This window comes from Colletotrichum godetiae (genome assembly GCF_030913485.1).
Source record: "Colletotrichum godetiae strain CBS 193.32 chromosome Unknown BDP55scaffold_47, whole genome shotgun sequence".
Classification (NCBI taxonomy): domain Eukaryota; kingdom Fungi; phylum Ascomycota; class Sordariomycetes; order Glomerellales; family Glomerellaceae; genus Colletotrichum; species Colletotrichum godetiae.
Window position 1 is genome coordinate 237,878 of NW_026851295.1, and position 18,553 is coordinate 256,430.

General features: G+C 52.9%; 8 protein-coding genes across 8 annotated transcripts; 5 read left to right on the plus strand and 3 right to left on the minus strand.

The window, feature by feature from the left end:
• The first annotated feature begins 556 nt into the window (after window positions 1-556).
• Window positions 557-1,407, plus strand: BDP55DRAFT_295117 (uncharacterized protein). Its single transcript, XM_060566574.1, has 2 exons — window positions 557-826; window positions 923-1,407. The coding sequence occupies exons 1-2, from the start codon at window positions 720-722 to the stop codon at window positions 1,221-1,223; spliced, it is 408 nt and encodes a 135-aa protein (XP_060425443.1). The 5' UTR covers window positions 557-719; the 3' UTR covers window positions 1,224-1,407.
• Window positions 1,408-2,889: 1,482 nt separating this feature from the next.
• Window positions 2,890-5,649, minus strand: BDP55DRAFT_560443 (fungal-specific transcription factor domain-containing protein; the record flags this gene model as incomplete). The annotated part of the gene is made up of 2 exons (XM_060569991.1): window positions 2,890-3,997; window positions 4,049-5,649. 2 exons carry the CDS (start codon window positions 5,647-5,649, stop codon window positions 2,890-2,892), a joined length of 2,709 nt encoding a protein of 902 aa, XP_060425444.1.
• A 1,952-nt stretch (window positions 5,650-7,601) lies between these two features.
• Window positions 7,602-10,915, plus strand: BDP55DRAFT_676204 (ankyrin repeat protein). The gene is made up of 4 exons (XM_060575797.1): window positions 7,602-8,649; window positions 8,708-8,732; window positions 8,785-9,363; window positions 9,415-10,915. The coding sequence occupies exons 1-4, from the start codon at window positions 7,986-7,988 to the stop codon at window positions 10,478-10,480; spliced, it is 2,334 nt and encodes a 777-aa protein (XP_060425445.1). The 5' UTR covers window positions 7,602-7,985; the 3' UTR covers window positions 10,481-10,915.
• A 978-nt stretch (window positions 10,916-11,893) lies between these two features.
• Window positions 11,894-13,714, plus strand: BDP55DRAFT_560496 (uncharacterized protein; the record flags this gene model as incomplete). The annotated part of the gene is made up of 3 exons (XM_060569995.1): window positions 11,894-12,037; window positions 12,092-12,585; window positions 12,676-13,714. The coding sequence occupies 3 exons, from the start codon at window positions 11,894-11,896 to the stop codon at window positions 13,712-13,714; spliced, it is 1,677 nt and encodes a 558-aa protein (XP_060425446.1).
• Window positions 13,715-14,590: 876 nt separating this feature from the next.
• On the minus strand, window positions 14,591-15,326 carry BDP55DRAFT_635876 (mitochondria fission 1 protein; the record flags this gene model as incomplete). The annotated part of the gene is made up of 4 exons (XM_060572831.1): window positions 14,591-14,920; window positions 14,992-15,085; window positions 15,196-15,214; window positions 15,311-15,326. The coding sequence occupies 4 exons, from the start codon at window positions 15,324-15,326 to the stop codon at window positions 14,591-14,593; spliced, it is 459 nt and encodes a 152-aa protein (XP_060425447.1).
• A 723-nt stretch (window positions 15,327-16,049) lies between these two features.
• On the plus strand, window positions 16,050-16,900 carry BDP55DRAFT_560418 (kinetochore protein SPC24; the record flags this gene model as incomplete). Its single annotated transcript, XM_060569990.1, has 3 exons — window positions 16,050-16,076; window positions 16,176-16,308; window positions 16,449-16,900. The coding sequence occupies 3 exons, from the start codon at window positions 16,050-16,052 to the stop codon at window positions 16,898-16,900; spliced, it is 612 nt and encodes a 203-aa protein (XP_060425448.1).
• BDP55DRAFT_295381 (uncharacterized protein) lies at window positions 16,853-17,240 on the plus strand. Its single transcript, XM_060566577.1, has one exon. The coding sequence runs from the start codon at window positions 16,952-16,954 to the stop codon at window positions 17,183-17,185; it is 234 nt and encodes a 77-aa protein (XP_060425449.1). The 5' UTR covers window positions 16,853-16,951; the 3' UTR covers window positions 17,186-17,240.
• Window positions 17,241-17,674: 434 nt separating this feature from the next.
• Window positions 17,675-18,403, minus strand: BDP55DRAFT_696870 (uncharacterized protein; the record flags this gene model as incomplete). Its single annotated transcript, XM_060577620.1, has 1 exon — window positions 17,675-18,403. The coding sequence occupies one exon, from the start codon at window positions 18,401-18,403 to the stop codon at window positions 17,675-17,677; it is 729 nt and encodes a 242-aa protein (XP_060425450.1).
• Between the last annotated feature and the right edge of the window lie 150 nt (window positions 18,404-18,553).

The following is an 18,553-nucleotide window of genomic DNA, read 5'->3' on the forward strand; positions in this document are numbered from 1 at the left end:
GCGTCTGACCAGTTTTGATGCATCTGCGGTGGTGTAGCGCAATCACTGATCAGGCTGGCAGTGACTGCCCAGGTCATTTGAACTGATAAATACCACGCCTTGTTCTTCGCTCCTTCTGTTTCTCTTGCGCACCCTCACCCTCTCCCAATGGTTTCATTTCCTGCCACTTCAATAATCTCGGCCAACCGAGCATTGCACGCCTACCGAGCTCGATATCTCTAATCTAGCTGGGTTATCGACTTCGGCTTTCTGCAGCCAACATCCTGCGATCGAGGACACTGCGAATCCAGATATCAGCGGTACAGGAGTAAGTAGATACTCCCCATTTCCAAACCCACGAGACTGATTGTGGGATAGGTGTTGGTCGGCTTTGTTGGCACAGGCTGGCTCATCGTTCTCCTCCTCCTCGTGCATTACATATTTGTGTATGGTCCCCGACTCGACCCATATCGACCTCCAAACGAGCCCAATCGACAAGTTGAAAGTCCGAACAAAATAGACGAGTTTTTCTCAAGTACATATGTCGACCTCTTTCAGCTTGTGGGTTAGGCGTCTCCGACGTTAATCTTCAAAGAAGAAGGGATCGTTTGCACAAGCCGTCTGAAACTGTATGTGTTGTGGCGGACACCGAAGCTCTGATCTCGGGATCGGAAACCTCTTAGCAATTACTCCGTACAACGCTAGCTCTAACTTCTCATCTAAAATAGTGCGTGCTTCTCATGAGCGATGTGCAAATCGTCATGGGATTGGGAGTGTTGATCAGCGGCTTCCACGGGTTACTCAGAACGCTGTCTGGATATCATTGGTTAATGATAACCAACATAGCGTAAGTCATCTCCCAGAGCCGCCGTAGGATAGTATGAGTCAGTTTCTGCGCCAGAACATAATCGATGGCCTATTATTCACTCGTACGACTCCATAGTTGGTTTTCAGCAGTCACACATCTCGGAGCATTATCCCACCTTCGCAACTATTATTACATTCACAAAAGCCGCAGATTATGGAGATCGCCGCTGATCTTTTCCGTCGCTTTGATGCTGGTCATCACCATGGCGATCGGATTTCCAGCCAGGATCACAGAGATTGAGGATGGCATCGGTGATACCAAAACCTTGCCAAACACGCATGTAATTTGCTTCTGGTACAGTGATGGGAAGTTTCGCCCCCCCCCCCCCGGATTCAATGGGACCCTCTTATTGACACTGTCTTGTCTGCTTGTCTGATCTTGCTGGGATTCTTATCGAGATTTCTTAAGAGTAGCTTCGCGATGTCCCGAAAGTTTCGTGACTTTCGAGATATCGTACGAGAGAAGGCAAGAGGTCTTTCAGACGGAGGAGGCTTCGAGCTTCGTACCACTTTCCGCAGACACCTTCACAAATTCTTAATTTCCCGCCCAATCACTGCGCTATGAATACTTGGTCGTTTGAATTCAGAACTCTTCAGTTCCTTTCTTGCTGAGGTAAGTGATACATTCCTCCTTAATCAGCACTCGATATAGCACATGTGTTCTCAAAACTAAGTGACACACAGGTTTTCTGGTTAGTCGTAACTGCAGGTTGGGGAACGGATCGGCTGCGCTCGATTCGGCGTTTTAGCCCTGGTGACGAGAATAACTGGACATTCGGACAAGTCGCAGCCGTTGTATTATTTGCCAGCCCTGTTTACTCCATCTGTGAAAGTTTCTTTTCTTCTGGTGAGTCTACTTCCTCGGGCCGAGAGTTGCAACACCATATCGCACCCCTTTCGCCGTGCCCTCAAGGCATCATCAAACATGTTTTCGTTCGCCAAATCGACATGAAGAAGGGCGATAGTCATCACATACATACTTTGCGAATAGTAGACTAATTCCTGGCATGTTAGACAACCCAGACTCCTTCAAGAACCCTATTGCGGTGAAGGATGCTGCACAATAGAAAAATGACAACCAAGAGAAAAGCCTCCCGTGTACCCATTCCTGATCAAGGTTCTCTAGCTCGATTCCATTAAGAATAAAAAGAAACATCGTTATTGGCTGGTAAATTGCTATCCAGAAAAGAGTCTTTTGGAGAAGAACGGAAACGGCTTCTGGGTAATCGTTCGCCGATACCGAAGATGATATAAATTGTACGATGATGAACATTAAAGCAAAAAAAGCAGAGAAGAATGCTGCATGTGCCACTAATGGTGATCTCCAGCATGACTCATGATCGAACAAGTTTGCCGGTTCATTTGCGCGATCTGAACTTGTAGGTGCGTCTATCAGAAGGCCCTGGTGGCGAATTTCTCCTGGATGATAAACGGATTGTGGATGACGAGAAAGTATACTTCAGGTGGTCACCAACCTCGTTATGGATTACTTTAGGCGGTTACTCTGCGTACGTCCTGCTCCACATCGTTCTTAGCCTCCTTAGAATTACCAGAGCGGACAGGGACATACATTCCCAGTGGAGGGAGTGAAGCTATTGTTGATATACACGTCAGCAGGGCAACGCCCTTTGACTGTTAATAGCTCAATACTATGTCACATTGAAGTGCGTGAATTGGGATGTGGACGAAGGAGGAATCGGGTGTAACCCATCGACTACTCCGAAGTACCTTGGAAATAGGTGGAGGGGCCATTTGCACGGCACATACAACCTGCCACAATGTATTCTCTACCTACTCCTCAATATTTCAAGATCACGCTTCTCACTGGAAAGCTCTGTAGCTCAATAAGTACTTAAAATGCCCACAGAAGAGAGATATCTTGACTGAACCGCAGATCATTATCAAATGCTACTAATTAGGTTTGCGGAAAGATGGCGGGCGTGTAAAGCATCGCCAATGGCTTTTGCATTTGCATTCGATCATTTCCTTTCGATTCGTCTTCACATGAAACCTCTCACCAGAGGGAAGCAATACCTAACACAGTTAATCCAACCCTGGTAACCACCCATGAGAAGTATCCAACGAATTCAAACTCTCAAAATTAGGACTCGATGTATCTTCAGACGATTGCCTTGGCGGCTGTGGCTGTGGTGGCGGCTGCATGCCTCCATTCCCGCTCGAAAACATAAACATCTGATCGTTCGCCGGCATCCCCCCGCCGCCGCCGGGTTGAGATGCAGCCATATTCCACGCCTCAAAGTTCTGGTGCCACTTGGCGCCATCGTTGAGGAACCAGTCCTGATCCAGGCCCTGGAAGACTTGGCCGTGTGAAAGTTGCTGTCGCGTGCTACCGGGACCGGCGCGGGAACTCTGTGATGGCGCAAGGTTATTGTTCATTGGGGTGAACCGTTGTTGTTGCTGCTGGTATGTTGGTATTGACTGGGCGAGGCCGCGTTGGGACCAGCCGCCTAGGGAACTTGGCCCCATGCCCAACCCGTTGAGAGGTTGATGAGAGGGCGGCCTCGCACCACTAATTTGCGCGAGAGAAGCGCTCGCCATCAGCAGATCCGTCGGACTAGGCGCCGCATCCTGCTCACCAGTCTGCGGTTGCGCAAACTGATTAAGCGGACTATACTGATCACTCTTCCCCACCACCGGCGAAACAGGAACCTGCGTAGGCGAAGGCGACGACCCAACAGTAAGATTCGACCTCGGCGACGGCACATCCGACGTACTAAACGTGCCATACGTCTCATCCGACCTCCTCAACACGGCCTCGGCCTCCTCGGGCAGCTCAACGTTCCACTTGCGCGCCAGCACGCTGATGATGCTCAGCGTGCGGCGCGCGCAGAGCCAGTCTTCGGCGATTTCCTCGAGGTGTTTGACGCCATGGATGATGTCGCGCTTGGCTGTCTTCTCGGGGAGGTTGAGCATGTGGATCGTGCAGGCGCTGTGGACCATGTAGACGGCAATATTGCAGATTTGTCGGAGGTTCCAGGTTTTCTTGTAAAGGCGCATGAGTTTGGAGATTGCGCCTGCGTTGGCGGTGCAGATGCGACGTGGGGAGACGTGGGATGGGAGAGGGGAGGCTGCGGGTGTGTATTTTAGGAAGGGGCGGAAGAGGTGGATGTATTGGAGGTGAAAGAACATACTGGGATGATGTTAGTATGGATTTGCTGAGGGGAGTGGTTGTTGGACTTACTGTACGAGGATCACGTTGGGGAGTTGACCTTCCTTTGGTTCCAGTTCGTTTGGTAGTTCCATTCGCCAGTCCTCCAGCCTCCGATGAAGCTCACTTAGCTTCTTAAGTTCCACAGATTTTCCACTTGAGCGTCCTATGTGGTTTGGGTGATAAAAGAACAAGAGCAGATCGCTGCTGATTTCACACAGCTTAGAGAGCTGCAACCCCACGGCTCGCGTCCTCGACGGCTGATTGCACGTCTGATCGAACCCGGCATCCGTATAAGGCGCCCACAACTCGGCATCCTCAGAGGGAAAGACGTCGTACTTGGGCACGTTGTACGAACCCTTTGGTATCTGCGGCAGGCGACCCAGGTAGTTCGACCACGCCTTATCGAACAAGAAGCACCCCCAGAACGTCATCCGCCTCGCGTCGACAGCGTGCTCGCCTAGATTCTCCTTGTCCGTGGACATGCCGCCGTCGTCAAAGTTGAGACCAATGTCCTGGGCCATGCGGAAGGCCATGCCCGAGTACACCCATCCTTTCGCCTCCCGCCCGCAGCCGGCCTCCCGGACGGACATGAGTGCCAGGGCTTGGACGGTGGTGAGTTTGGGCCGCTCGTACTCGTCGTTATCGACAATGAGGCGCTTCGCCTCGGCGAAGAAGTGGTCGCCCTTTGTACGGCTGTCCCCCGATATCCCGTACGCCCCCGGCACGCTTGTGAAGTGGCAGCCGAGAGATAACATGGCGTTGACTAGGAGTGGTGAGCAGTAAATGGTGCTTTTGTAATTTAGTCCGTGCTTCCCCTTGAAGAAGTCACGGTAGAACAATGTTTTTGATAGTGTTGTGAAATATGTGTAGTGCCAGTTGAAGTACATGTTCATGAGGTGGGCGATGAGTTCCTTATCTTGCGTAACTCTTGTCCAGCTGGTGACGGGGTCCTCATTAGCAAGGTTCGTGTCGGACTCGGGCTCGTTTGTGTTGGCGTCGCCTGAGTCGCCGAGGTAGATGAGATGTGATGTGCCGCCGATGAAGCGTACTGAGCCGTTCTCGAGGCGTAGCTCGCCCATCTTGCGAGCGAGTTCCCTCTCACCCTCGATAGGCATGTCGATCGTATAGCCGTCGTCTCCATTGTCGTTATCCTCGGCTTCCTGTAGCATAGTCTCATGCTTCAGGATCTGTTCAGCGACAGTGTCGAGGCTGTCGCAGGTCCTGATTCTCTTCACAATGTTAGGAACCTCATCCTCGTTGGCGTTGAGGATAGCCTCGATGAGAATTTGTAGTGTTGAGTTGCGCGCCTTCATGCTATCGACCTTTTCCTTGTAGACGCCCTTGCGGCGGTGGTCCGAGTTCGGGTCATAGACGCACTCGGTACCATAGACGCTGGCGCACGCAGCGCAGCTGGGCACGGCTCCGTCGCATTTCGATTTCCTCCGACGGCAGGCTATACATGCTGTGCTCACGCAGCGCCGCCTCTGTGACGCCGAGTCGCCTCCTCTGCGCGACGACTTCTTCTTGATCGCCGGTGGTTGTGGTGCGGCCGACGACGATGATGGCTGTTCCGGGGGATTGGTTAGGGAGCCGCCGGATGTGGAAGACAGGAGAAGATCTTGATCGTCCATATTCTATTCAAGACACGTCTCTGGCTGCCGAGTTCCGACTAATCAGATGATGGCGACGCACCGGAAAGGGGTGAGCGACCGGAGATGCTGAGTTCAACTTTGATGCGGTGCGCGGAGATGTGGAAATCTGATGGGGACAGCAAGTCCCCGGACGGGATGGATGCGACGGCGGCAGCAAACTGAAATGACAGCCCAGGGTCCCCACCGGGAGCAACAAGAATCAAAGGCTGCAACACAGCGGTAGCCGATGCCGATAGAGGGGTGACCGCGGGGACGGGAGCGACAACCGTGGAGAGGGGGAGAAAGGGGAGTGTGGAGGGGTGGTTCGCGGGCTGCGGGCGTCTCACTCCTCCGTTGATGTTGAAGGTACCCTGTCGTTGAGATAAAGAAGCGGCAGGCGATTGGGCGTGCAGAGCATGCGGGTTGGCGCGACGTCTGATAACGACCCAAGGGAGTCGAGAATGGCGGCTTGGCTTCGATGACGATATACTTCAAGACTGGTGGACTGCCACTATCTCAGTCGTCGTTGAGTAGATGTGTGCTCTTCACGATATCGCAGCCTCGGGTCAGCCTTGGGTCGGTGATTATGAAGGATTTATGAGATGTCTGGTACACAGTCATCAGAATGTGAGAGTTCTCTCATTCAATGAGAGGACGAATGAGAATAATGGTTGGGTAAGGAACTAGGCACATGTCTTGGAGTAAGGGTGACTTGAGCGTATCTCAGTCGCGGGCTGTTCGGGGAGACTAATGACAGCATTGCATATGTGCATTGGCTACTTGCATATTACGTACCAGATAACACTTGGCTTGAGGCGGCTTATGCGTGAAGTGAGGTGCTGTCTACAAGCCTCAACGCGTTAAGGAACGCTGAAGAGTCAGGGAGGGGCAATTGGACGGCTCGAGAGGGGCCGAAACGGATGAGTAAGTTCACGCCGGCGCTGGTGGGAGGAGCACCACAGCTTCTGTTGTTGTCCCGAGTCTCTGGAAAGCGTGATGAGAAATCCAAGTCGTTTGACTCGACGGCTGTGACCGGAATACACAGAGGTTGGCTGGGGCTAACTTGGGGTGCGGCGAGCCGATAGACGATTATGGTGGTGGAGAGGTAGATCCGGCCTAGGCACGTTTGTTCCGGTACAATGTGGAATCAGATCCCGGGTTGCTGCGTGAGGCCGCCGGTGTAGTGTAAGTTGCCGAGTAAAAGAGAATGCCTGCCTTTTCGTTTGCCTGTGGTACTTATTGATTGTCTCAGCAGGGCCCAGCTGGTAACTCTCTTCTTCGTGCCTGTAGCTCTAGAAAGTGAGCAATTGAGAAAAACCTGGAAAAGAGTTTTGCTGACAAGACGCACTGGAGCGACTTGAACACCTCCGCGGCCCGTCACTCCACGAATTGGGAGGCGAGCCGGGAGGAAGGGAACATCCTAGTCGTTCTGTACGGCGACTGGCATAGTGGGGCTTCCCCTAGAGTCTAGTACCTAGAGTCTAGACGTATGGTAAGGTAGGTAGCCTGTAGTGTAGGTATTTATAGCAGCAACAACCACTTACTAAATTCTATGAACCTAAGCTGAAGGCGGGTAAAGACTTATTGCAAGATGGAAGGAGTTTTCCCATTATATGTTCATATGAATCCTGTGAAAAGAGGTGCTCTAGGTCTCAAAGTGTTCATCTTCAAGTGTTCTAGATGAACCGTGGAGATGAGAATCATTGATTGTCACTCACTATTCCATCCGAAGGACACAATTCTCAATTATACAATGAGACCAGTCTTCGGTGTAATGATGTCATTAAAGTCAAGCAAACCTTGAGATTAAGAGAATATTCGAACACATCCATGGCAGGTCATTCAATACAGATATTCTTGACGAAGCAGCTGAAGGACATGGTGTTCTTCTCTTCTCCTTGCAGAGATCAGCTAGCGCATGAAATTTAAAGTCTCGCTAAATCTGTGCACGTGCCATAGAGACCCACTAAACCTCTCCCTCCACCTTGGAGACTGATCTGTGCGTGCGGGGCATCCCCGGCCACGGAACGGCCCTCAATGTTGAAGAACCTACTCCCGATACTCCGTACTTTGGTCTGAGTACCCACCAGGCTTCCGGCTCTGACGTTCTTCAATCGGCTCCGTTTTATCAAGTTCTTTGATCTTGGAACTGGTTCTAAGATATCCTATCGAGAAACCTTCTAAGCGCCCCAGTCATCCACTACCATAAGGAGTCACGCATTGGTGGTTTTTTGCCCAAACGGAACTCGAGAAACATTGGCCTGGAGCTATGGCCACTGCCCGCAAACGCCATAACTAAATCGTAGCTTACATCAAAGTGCAAATGCGGCGACCCGATGGCCGAAGCCCTTACCATAATAGAGGTCGCCCTCTGCATCACCGAAGTAGTCGAACGCCTCTGCAAATACGTCTCAGCAGTTAAAACCGCCAAAGATGACATCCGCAAACTCACCCAGGAGCTCCTCGCCCTCAAAGGCGCAATGGACCACTTCCACGTCCAAAATGAGCGTAGTCCGGATAATCCTCTACATGAGCAGGCCCGCGCCATGCTCAAGATGACCCAGGAGACCCTCGACGCCATACGGAAGAAGCTCGGCACGCCAAAGACGTCATCACTAGGTCGCGCGGTCCAGGGGTTGGCCTGGCCTTTTCGGCAGGGTGATATTGAGACGTATTTTGCTACCATCGAGAGGGCCAAGACGTGGTTTATCATGGTTCTTATGAGGGACTCTCTTGATACTACCGCGTCTGTGCTTTCTGAGATGCAGAAGCTGACAGCGCTTGTGCATGAAGACATTCTTGCGCGCAAGACGGATCAGATGCTTGAGGAGACGGCTGATTTGCTCAAGTGGCTTTCGCCCGTCGACAGTGAGAACAAGCTTGTCAGTTCTAGGCAAGATCGTGCGCCTGGGACAGGTAGATGGATACTCGATATTAATTTCCTGGAATGGCAAAGGACAAGTAAGACGAAGCGGCCAGTCTTCTGGATCACTGGACGGTGTAAGTCAATTCAGCCTTATCTGTAGCCTGCGTGAAATCTGACTAACGCATCGAACAGCGGGATCAGGTAAAACAGTGCTTTTGTAAGGACATTCCTGACTCTGAAGCTCTTCTTGCGGTACTAACCGATACAAGCTCACAACTCGTCGAAGACCTGAGAACACATCCCGGCGACGAGGTCACAGATGAGAGCGACAACATAGGCGTTGGTTTCCACTGCTGCTCCTTGGATGATGCGGCATCCCAAGCGGTTCCGAATGTCTTTGGCTCCATTCTGGCCCAGATAGGGACGACGAACCCAGGTATCCTCGACCATGTCCGGCCGCTGAGAAAATCTGGGAACTCTCTAATTCCGCAGAACAACTTGACTGTAGAGCAGATCTACGAAGTCCTGGGTGAAGCTCTCGAGCTATATGATGTCTTTTATCTCATGATTGACGCTCTCAACGAGACTAGCCACGAATCTGTCATTGTCCAGGCCCTTCTGCACCTCTGCTCGAAGCACCCCAACCTACGGGTGTTGGTTACGTGTACGCGAGAACCGGTGCAGCCTGATCCTAGCATCTACGTTCGGCATATGAGTACACGGTCCATTGACAGTGATATTGAGGTGTATGTGGAGAACCGGCTTTCGACCGAGCACAGCTTCCAGTCCTTGAGCGACAAGATCCGAGGCGAGATCAAAGAAAAAGTCGTGTCAGAAGCGGACGGGACGTGAGTATCCTGAGCATACTCCCACACGATCAAGTACTTACAATGCTGCAGGTTCCGATGGGCCAAATTGTGCATGGATAGGCTTAGCACGCTTCGTACCGGAAGAGATGTGCGACGAGTTCTGGTCGATATCCCGTCCACACTCAACGGCTTCTACGCCGGCATCCTCACACGTGTACCGGAACAAGACCGGACCATCGCTCGCGAGGCTCTCGCCTGGCTATGCTTCTCTCTCCGACCTCTCCGCCTCAAGGAGCTCGCCGAAGCCATCGTCCTCGAAGATGACGACGTGGACATGGACGACGATAGCCGACTCACCGACCCCTCTGTCATTCTCGAAATCTGCCAGGATCTAGCCCACGCAAGAGACCACTACGTCACGCTCGCTCACGACTCTATCCGCACCTTCTTGCAATCAGAATGGATACAAACCTCGAGTGCCTCAGAGTATGCGCTAGACGCAGACGCCTGCCACCAAAGAATCATGCGCAAGTGCCTCACCTACCTCAAACTCAAGCGTTTTGCTTCGGGACCCGTGAGCAAGAAACGGTTCATAGACGCCAGATTCGCAGCGTATCCGCTCCTCAACTACGCCACAGACATGTGGCCCATCCACTCCGAGCGCTTCCCCCTCGCGGACGAGGATGAGAAGCTCATTCTGGACTTCTTCGACACCAAGAAGCAGTCTCACGGCGGGCCCTTTGAGGCGTGGGTGCAGTTCGTGCTGCGCACGGCGGATCTAGACGCCATCTGGGACACGGAGCCGCTCTACTACGCCGCGTCGTTCAATATGATATCCGTCCTGCAGTTGATACTGAGACCAGAGTACAACATCGACGTCAATAAGAGAGGTGGGCGGTTCTCTTCGCCCCCGCTGTTTGTGGCGCTCTGGAGGGATAATGTCGAGGCTGCTATGTTGTTGGTCAAGGCCGGGGCAGATCCGGATATGCGGGATACGAGCGGGCAAACTAGTCGGCGTTTGGCCAAGAGCCGAAAGCACCACGACGTTGTCAACCTCATGAATGAGATGACTCCATCGGAGACTTTAGATAAGCAGGCGTCCAGCTATGCTCTCGCACAAGCGAGACTGAGAAGCTATAGAGATGGAGAGTCCTAGGAGACTTGATGCTATAGGAGAATAGGCCCCCTACCAGGAATCGTTGATTATTGAACAAAGACAACCTGAGATTCCCGGGCAAGGATGAATCGGTCATTCCAAGGCAGTTCAAGGTTCTGCACAGTCTTCCCAAGCCACACTTTTTCAGCTGGAACAGTGTCCATAAGGCATGTGGTACGAGTATTTGGACACGGAAGTCCACCTTTGATTGGGGGCCATAGCTTGAGGGGGAATATCACAAGACTTGATGAGAGGTGGTGATGCAATGTGGTGGTGAAAGGCGACGCACCGCCACACCGAAGCCAGTGGAAGGTGAGAGGTGCTTAAAGGTGGAGAATCCACCTTAATGCGGTTGTTGTGGCGGTGTTCGGCATGATACACTCTATGATTACTAAGCCGGAAATCAACCCCCCACTAAGGTACAAACGTCACGTCACGTCTTCGCCGATAAAGAGGGAAGGAAGCACAAGCGAGGGAAGATACCTCCCCCCGGTCCAAGCAACACAGCGCTGAGGGACCAACGTGACGGGTGCGCTTCCACTCTGTTTCTTCGCCTGCACACACCTTCCGGCGGTCGCTGTCCACTGCATCATCCCGAGCTTGAGCAGTGCCTCTTTTTTGTGACCCCAACAACCTCACCCAACACCCTCACATTTCTCCCCTACCGCCTTTCCTTTTGCCTTTTTCTTTTTCTCCTCGTAGTTTTCTCTGCAGCAGCTGCAGCAATCGGTCATTCCTCCGTTCACTTTCGTGATTTTTGGAGATATGCACATGCTCCATTATCTGGCTTAGCTCAGGTACGTCTTTCTGGTTTCTCCAGCTCCATCTCCCACCACACCCAAAGCGGAAGCCGGTCACAGGCACGAATTACATGCCAAAGACAGAATCTAGAGCGCGCACTTCTCACACCTGCTCTCTGCTGGTTAAGACTTTTGGTTATTTTTACATGATTTCAAGTAGGCTGTGGTACTGACCTTGTTCACACCAGGCTTTCCATATCCAGCGCTGCTCCCGCCTTCCAGGTACTTACCGACCTAAGAATACAACGCTGTCCTACCGCACCTTCCGTTCTCCACCGATAACGACCCCAACATCACTTCGGCTGACATTCTGCGCTCTGCACCAATACCAACCTTGGATTGCGCCTGCTCCAGCTTCGGGCATTTTCTCAAAAGCCTTCTTCTCACATTGTCCCTGGTCTCAGGCTGCCGTCAATAAACAGTCGGAGGTGCGCAAGAGCTTCAGCGCCAGTCACTCTACTACAGCGCGACTCTTGCCCATACCCAAGCTTGCGCCACCCCAAAACGACTTTCTAAATCATTCAGTCTGGCGTTCAGAGCTTTGCGCGCTGCCGGCCTCGCTGTTGGCCTTGGTCTAACAGCCCTCGCTGCCTACAATAGCAACCAGTCCGAGATGGACTCTCACGCTTCAAGAGGCGGGCACCTGGTTGCCACGGATGGCCGAGAGGTGGTTTACTGTCACGCCTGCACCCATGAGTGGTGGCAAGATGAGCATGGTCTACAGTGCCCTCGCTGCGAAAGCGAGATTACAGAGATTGTACGATACATGGCCTCTACCCCCCTCCTGCCACATTTGCTGACATACTCCCAGGTTTCTCCCGAGAACGACCCAAGAGAGATCGAGGACGGTCCTCCGCTGCACGATTCCCCACGACTCAGACGCCACATCTACGACGACGATTCGGATCCTGAAGAGGCCGATATAGAGGAGCATCTGCATCGCGGCCCAGGTGGATTCGTTGTACACCGAGCAATATGGGATAATTCTCAGCGCCAGGGACAGAGCCCTAACCCAAACACGCGTCAACCCCCCGATGTCAACGACGGCGACCAGATCATTCGACGCTTCATCGATATGGTGAATGACTTCGGCATGGGCATGCCACCAAGGCCTCCCGACGAGACTCGCCCTGCTGGCTTTGGCGCTGGTGGAGGAAACCTCTTTGGCGGCCAGGGCAATGTTCGCACATTCCAGAGAACAGGCCCGGGAGGCACCACGAGCTTCACCATCGCCACTGGGCCTATCCACGTTCACCAGGGAGGAGCCAACTCGCCTGCCGGGGCTGGAGGCGACCCCTTCCAGTCGTACGTTGGCCTTGCCCCTCGCGGCCAGCCACCCTCTGGACCTCGAATCACAGTCGTTTCCATTAGAGCGAATGCTGACCAACTTCCTAGTATCTTCAGCAGCGTCCTAGCTGGAGCAGGACCCCCTCAACCGGCCGGTGGAGGACTAGGCCAGGAACAGCGCTCGCCCGGTGGAGCGCCTACACTTCTTCATGAGATTCTCAACATGCTCAATCCGGCCAACGCCTCCCACGGCGATGCTGTGTACACCCAGGAGGCCCTGGACCGCATCATCTCTCAGTTGATGGAGCAGAACCCGGCATCCAATGCGGCACCCCCCGCGACCGAAGACGCTCTCAGCAAGCTCCAGCGTAAAAAAGTCGACAAGGAAATGCTTGGCTACGAGGGCAAGGCCGAATGCACAATTTGCATTGATGATTTCAATGTGGGCGATGATGCCACGGTGCTGCCCTGTAAGCATTGGTTCCACGACCAGTGCGTCGTCATGTGGTTGAAGGAGCACAACACTTGCCCGATCTGCCGTACGCCAATCGAAGAGCCCAGCAGTAGCAGCAACAACAATGACAGCAACGCCAATGCGAGCGGTTCAAACAACGCCGGAAACGATAACAACCCTTCGCAACCCCGCTCTGGAGCCGCAGGAGCGTTTGGCTCGCCAGACAGCCATCAACCACCCCAGTACTGGCCCGGTAGTGACCCGGGTCACTGGGCAAACTCAATGAGAGCAGTGCCCCCTCGATCGGGTTATACGGACGCAACCCCTCCGGTACCGGCTGACTCCACGAGACCCCAGTCATCATTCGTCGATGACCTCTACGGACGCTACGGGGTCTCAAGCACCGGCCGCAGTGATCCGCAACGTCCACAGGAGACGAGTCGAATGCCTAGCTTCCGATCGGCTAGACGAGACTCTCATTCGCCTCCCAGCCTTCGCCGACACCAGTCCGATGTGTTCCGAGCTAGGCAGCGGAGTCCCTCGTCTGGTAATTGGGACAGAGGCCAGGAGAGCAACCAGGACAACAACCAGGACGCCGGATCCAACCATGGCCCGCTTAATTGGCTGAGAAACCAGTTTTCTCGAGGATCGGGATCGGGAGACGGTGACCCGCGCGAGAGACGGAGACAGTGAGCTCGTGGGATTGATTAATGGAATGGATCAGATCTGGGTGGTTTGCCAATGAAAGATTTGAGCGAGCCACGCGGCTTCAAAGTAGCCGGGAGGTATATCACGAATTACGACGAGGGTCGACGGCGTTTAGCATTGGTCATTGAGACCGTTACTTATTTTGAGCTCGACCACGCCGCCGTGGGTCAGACTGTTATGGCCCGCAGGGCGTCTTCTGTAAATATTTGGGACCTTGTCACAGGAAAACAGACAGGCATCCTCCATTTGGTGGCGAGGGTTAGGCAGGATAAAATCACCGTACTGCAGTCAAGGCATGATAATCTGAAGTCCTTGTCCCAATATGAAGTGCATATGTGTTGGTTTGTTCTAGAGTGGGCGGCTTGCAGCGATGTTAAGATCCAAGTTAATAACAGTGATGACCATGGAGAATAAATCACCAAACCAGACCTCACACCACCCTACGGAAGGCCATCCTTCCCTAGACTCTCTAGGGATCACCGTTATAGCACATGATGACATTTAACCACAGGTAGAAGAGAGTTGCGTACGTTTCTGTTGCAAAAAGATTCTGGAGGTAGAATAGAGATGTGTATACGCCCCGTACACCGGTTCAAACAAATAGCCGTCGTTACTTCCATACAAATACACATTACCAGGTACTTGAAAGGGCAAAGGGAAGAAGCAAAAGGGCTCAACACATGCAACACATGATGCGGCCCGTAGCCGTAGTCGTATGTTGTGTCCTGCTTCACCTTCCCCTCCGCCCCTTTCGAATGCAGTCGCTCCTTTTCATCATTGCCTTCATCTCACATGCTCCTGTCCCTCATTTCATGAAGACACCTCGACAATGCTACTCACCAACCCACCAACACAACACATCTATCTCCTCTTCACATTCCTTACCAAAAACGCACCCACCACACCCGCCGCAACAGCCACACCGCTAATAATCGCGACGCCCATGAGGCCTTCCTTGGCGACCTTATCGTCGACGAGCTGGCGCAGGTTCGAGGCCTGGAGGTTGGCGGGTTCCTTTTCGAGGAGGAGGTCGTTGTAGCGGCGGGCTTCGCCGTAGTTTCCGAGCTTGAAGTTGCCCAGGGCGAGGTAGAAGAGGCACTCGCGGCGGCGCTCGGGGGAGACGCGGAAGATTTCGGAGAGGAGGCGAACACCTAGTTGTTGGTCGTTGCGGGAGTCTGATTTTACGAGGCCCTGCGAGGTGTACGAGGTCAGAAAATGTTCAGGAAATGCGGAAGACGGGGGGAAGGAGAGGTTTGTCTTACCCATGCGTAGTTGAACTTGGTTTGGACGCCGACCATGTCGCCTTCCTTTTCATACTGGGCGCGGAGGACCTGGAGCTCGGATGCCTTGAGGGGCCTGCGGTGCGAGAGGGGCTTTTGTTAGTTTATGATGCCGTTGCATGATCGGGTGTCGCGGGGACGGAGGGCATCTTGAGGATGAGGAGCAGGACGAGGGTAGGAACATACGTTTCCGCGTCGAGGGCGTCTGCGCAGATGGTCAGTCATGTGGCTTCTTCGCGAATCTTTACAGCGACATCGTGTTGCAGTATTTGGTAGAGGCGGGGTGGAGAGGGCGACTCACAAGGTAGATCGACCATGGTTGCGATGATGCGGTTGATTCGTGGCTATGGAAGGTGTTCGTGTGTATTTTATTTTGTTTTGACGATCGTACGACGAGGCGAAATGTCTGGTGAAATTTCGCAATGTGGGTATCGAGAGTTTTGATCGTGCGTAGCTCGAAAACAGCTGGCACAATTCAAGGTATGACAGGGCTGAGGATGCCAAAGCGTTCAAGATGCTGAATGCAGGATCGAGAAAAAGGTGCGGCTACAGCTGGGGAGAACAAGAACGGGAAGAGTGGCTGAAGCTCTGACATTTGAAGATCCGTGGGGACTCTACGATTGGGGAGTGCGGGCCACCCGAGGGGCCAGCGACGATGGCGGCGTCATGTGTGGCGAGTGACGATTTTTGGAGACAGCTGAGGTGGGGCTGTTGAGTCTGTGACCGGGGTCAGTAAATGAGGGTGACTTAGTCATCACCGATTGTCGTCCGGGTGATGCCTTGCGATAAGATAAGCATGGCAGATAGTTTTTGTTTGGGGGATTTCCGTATTGGGTTTGGGCTGGTCATTTTGCCTCGCATTATCCCACCTACACGGTTTCTAGTCGCATCTACCTATCAACCCAAGTCAATCAATTAACGACACCCACACTACCACGAAAAAAGCAACGCGACATCACGACTCTATCACCGCGCATACGCACATCAATCTATTCACATACATAATCTTCCACCGAGACTACACAGAAGACTCAGACAAGATGCTTTTAGCAGAGGAGCCCGCGACGGTATGTGCCCCATCCATTCCCATCATCTCGCATTGTTGACAGCATCTACTGTCTATTGGGAAAGCGGTCGCTAACAAGTGACATCCTTCGCGCCAACAGCTCATCTCGCACACAATCGACAATTTCAACATCCAACCAGACAGACAAGCCATCGCCCGCATCAATGAATCCCTCTCCACCCTCCAGCAGGCCCGCGAGCTACGCCTCCGCGAGGCAGAGAATGCCCTCAAGAGTACGTCCCCGTCACCATCCTTCATCTTCTCCTCCAGAACACACGCACACGATAAGTCGTGACATATCCTACCCCCAACAAGACCACATACATCCCCAAACCGTATCAAACCACGAAACCCAAACTAACATTCCTCCTAGAACTCTCCCGCCAACTAAACACAATGACATCCCAACACGCAGAACTAACCTCAACCCACTCCTCCACCGCCCACGCCTCCGAAATAGCCCGCCTCGACACCACAAAATTCCGCACCGCAAAGGCAGCCTCGGACGCAGAAATGGAAGCAGAGCGCCTGGCCCAACAAGCAGCCGACCTCCACGCCCGCCTGCAAGAGCTCGAGATCCAAGGGCTCGACGGCTCCGCCGACGAGCAGGCGCGCCGCCGCGACCCCGTCGACGACGAGGTGCTGCTGCGGCTGAAAGTATACCGCAGCCTGGGCATCGAGATTGAGCGTGACGGCAAGGATGGTACGGGCGAGTTTACGCGCGCTGTTGTGAGGAATGATCGCAAGGGGGATGTGCATGTCGTGAATATGGATAAAAAGTTTTCAAAGTTTTTTTATGCCAATTACTTTTGGCAGACTTTATAAACGGGGATTAGGGGAGGGGAGGTGGGTTGTTTTGCTGCTGTTTTGGGTTTGATGACGGCGTTTGGAGGACTCACGATAGGATACCACGTCTTGAATGGACACTTTTTCTTCACGATCCGACGTGGTGTAAACATGTCATATCTCTCCGAAGATCACGGCATTTCCTCTCACACAATGATGACATTAAAGAAGATGTGGCGTTTTCTCCCCGGCCTTGGAGGCGCAAAAGATCGGGCTGGACGGGATATGGCTTTCAATAGAAATCACACGGTTCAACAAACATGATTCAACGGCACGGTGCTCATGGCATGCCCGATACTCGCGCCCCGATCCAATTTCATCTTATCCGAAAACACGATGCGAGGAATTGGAGTGGATAATTCTCAATCGTTGATTCAATGATCGTCCGCTTGGACTGTGATTGAGATGTGATACAGCCAAACGCCTACTGATTTCCAATTGTCCATGATCCTGTCCGTTCGTGGCCTCGCCGGGCCAAAGTTTCCATTCCTTGCCTGAGACTGTCCCGTCATAGAGGATATCCGACAGTACCTGACCATCCTCCCATTGCCCGATTTAGGAGCTCAAACCATGCCCTGTATACCGGCTTTAGACAAAGGAAAATGATTCACACAGCTCTCTTACACCGCCTACTTTCAAGGGCGTCCTTTTTCCGTCAACTTCGTGGCGGGAGAGTCGATATAAACCATTATTTTCTCTTTCCACATCCATTATAGGTAACTTTTCGTCATCCGCCCGCAAGTGTCATTCCTCTCACGCCACGGCAACCTTTCTTACAGACTTGGTTGATAAGGATGGAAAGTAGTCGCCATCGACACCGTCGAGTGCTGTGAAGGCGATATGCGTGTTGGTCGGTGTCCTTGCTCTTGAGCTGTTGGGCGACACAATCGCAGTGTATCCGCCTCGGTTGCTTTCTGGACTCCGGTTGCGTCCTCCCTTCATCATGAGGTAGCCGTCGCCGCCACCTGGAGTGGTAGGTCCACCACTGGGACTCCTGTGATGGTGTCTTTGGTACTGACGATCGGGCAGCTCGAGGCGCGAGTTGATGGTCATCCACAACTCATCGTCATTTCCATTCCCTAACCGCCAGCCACCAAGACCCTCGTAGTCACGGTCGATACCGACAGAGGGGAATAGGCCGATGCCGCCTGACTCCGAGATGGGTGTTATTGTGCCGACGGAGACGGCGGAGGCAGAAGACGGTCGTCTTGTGCGACGCGAGGCAGAACGCCGTGTGGGCGTTAGCGACGGTGACGGGCTACCGGACAACGGTGCCTTGGTGGCATAAGAAAGATACCTAGGGCGTCCGGTAATGTACGATGGAAGTAGAGATATGGCGAGGTCAAAGTAGACGAGAATGACTCGGAATATGAGTACGGTAAAGGCGAGTGTTGTTGTAATACCGGCAAAGATCGCTAGCGGTATGGTGAAGAGGAAGAGAAAGGGGACGATGATGGCGTAGACAGGATTGATGAGAGCCATGGTTGCGGTTGACTGGCGTAAAAGCCGTAGATACTTGAAGGTCGTGATGATCGATATCTCGATTAGCCCTTACTTTACAACATCTCCTCGACTTCCTCGAAAATTGGCCGGTGCGTGGTTTATCTCTCGGTGAAGCAAAAGGGTGGTTCC

What these genes read in the sequence shown, in the direction of transcription:
- BDP55DRAFT_295117 (XM_060566574.1), top strand. Translation starts at nt 720, where the DNA reads ATGAGCGATGTGCAAATCGTCATGGGATTGGGAGTGTTGATCAGCGGC. An exon ending in TTAATGATAACCAACATAGC is followed by an intron (nt 827 to 922) that starts GTAAGTCATCTC and finishes ACGACTCCATAG; the next exon opens with TTGGTTTTCAGCAGTCACAC.
- BDP55DRAFT_676204 (XM_060575797.1), top strand. Translation starts at nt 7,986, where the DNA reads ATGGCCGAAGCCCTTACCATAATAGAGGTCGCCCTCTGCATCACCGAA. An exon ending in CTTCTGGATCACTGGACGGT is followed by an intron (nt 8,650 to 8,707) that starts GTAAGTCAATTC and finishes CGCATCGAACAG; the next exon opens with CGGGATCAGGTAAAACAGTG. An exon ending in TCAGGTAAAACAGTGCTTTT is followed by an intron (nt 8,733 to 8,784) that starts GTAAGGACATTC and finishes AACCGATACAAG; the next exon opens with CTCACAACTCGTCGAAGACC.
- BDP55DRAFT_295381 (XM_060566577.1), top strand. Translation starts at nt 16,952, where the DNA reads ATGACGGCGTTTGGAGGACTCACGATAGGATACCACGTCTTGAATGGA.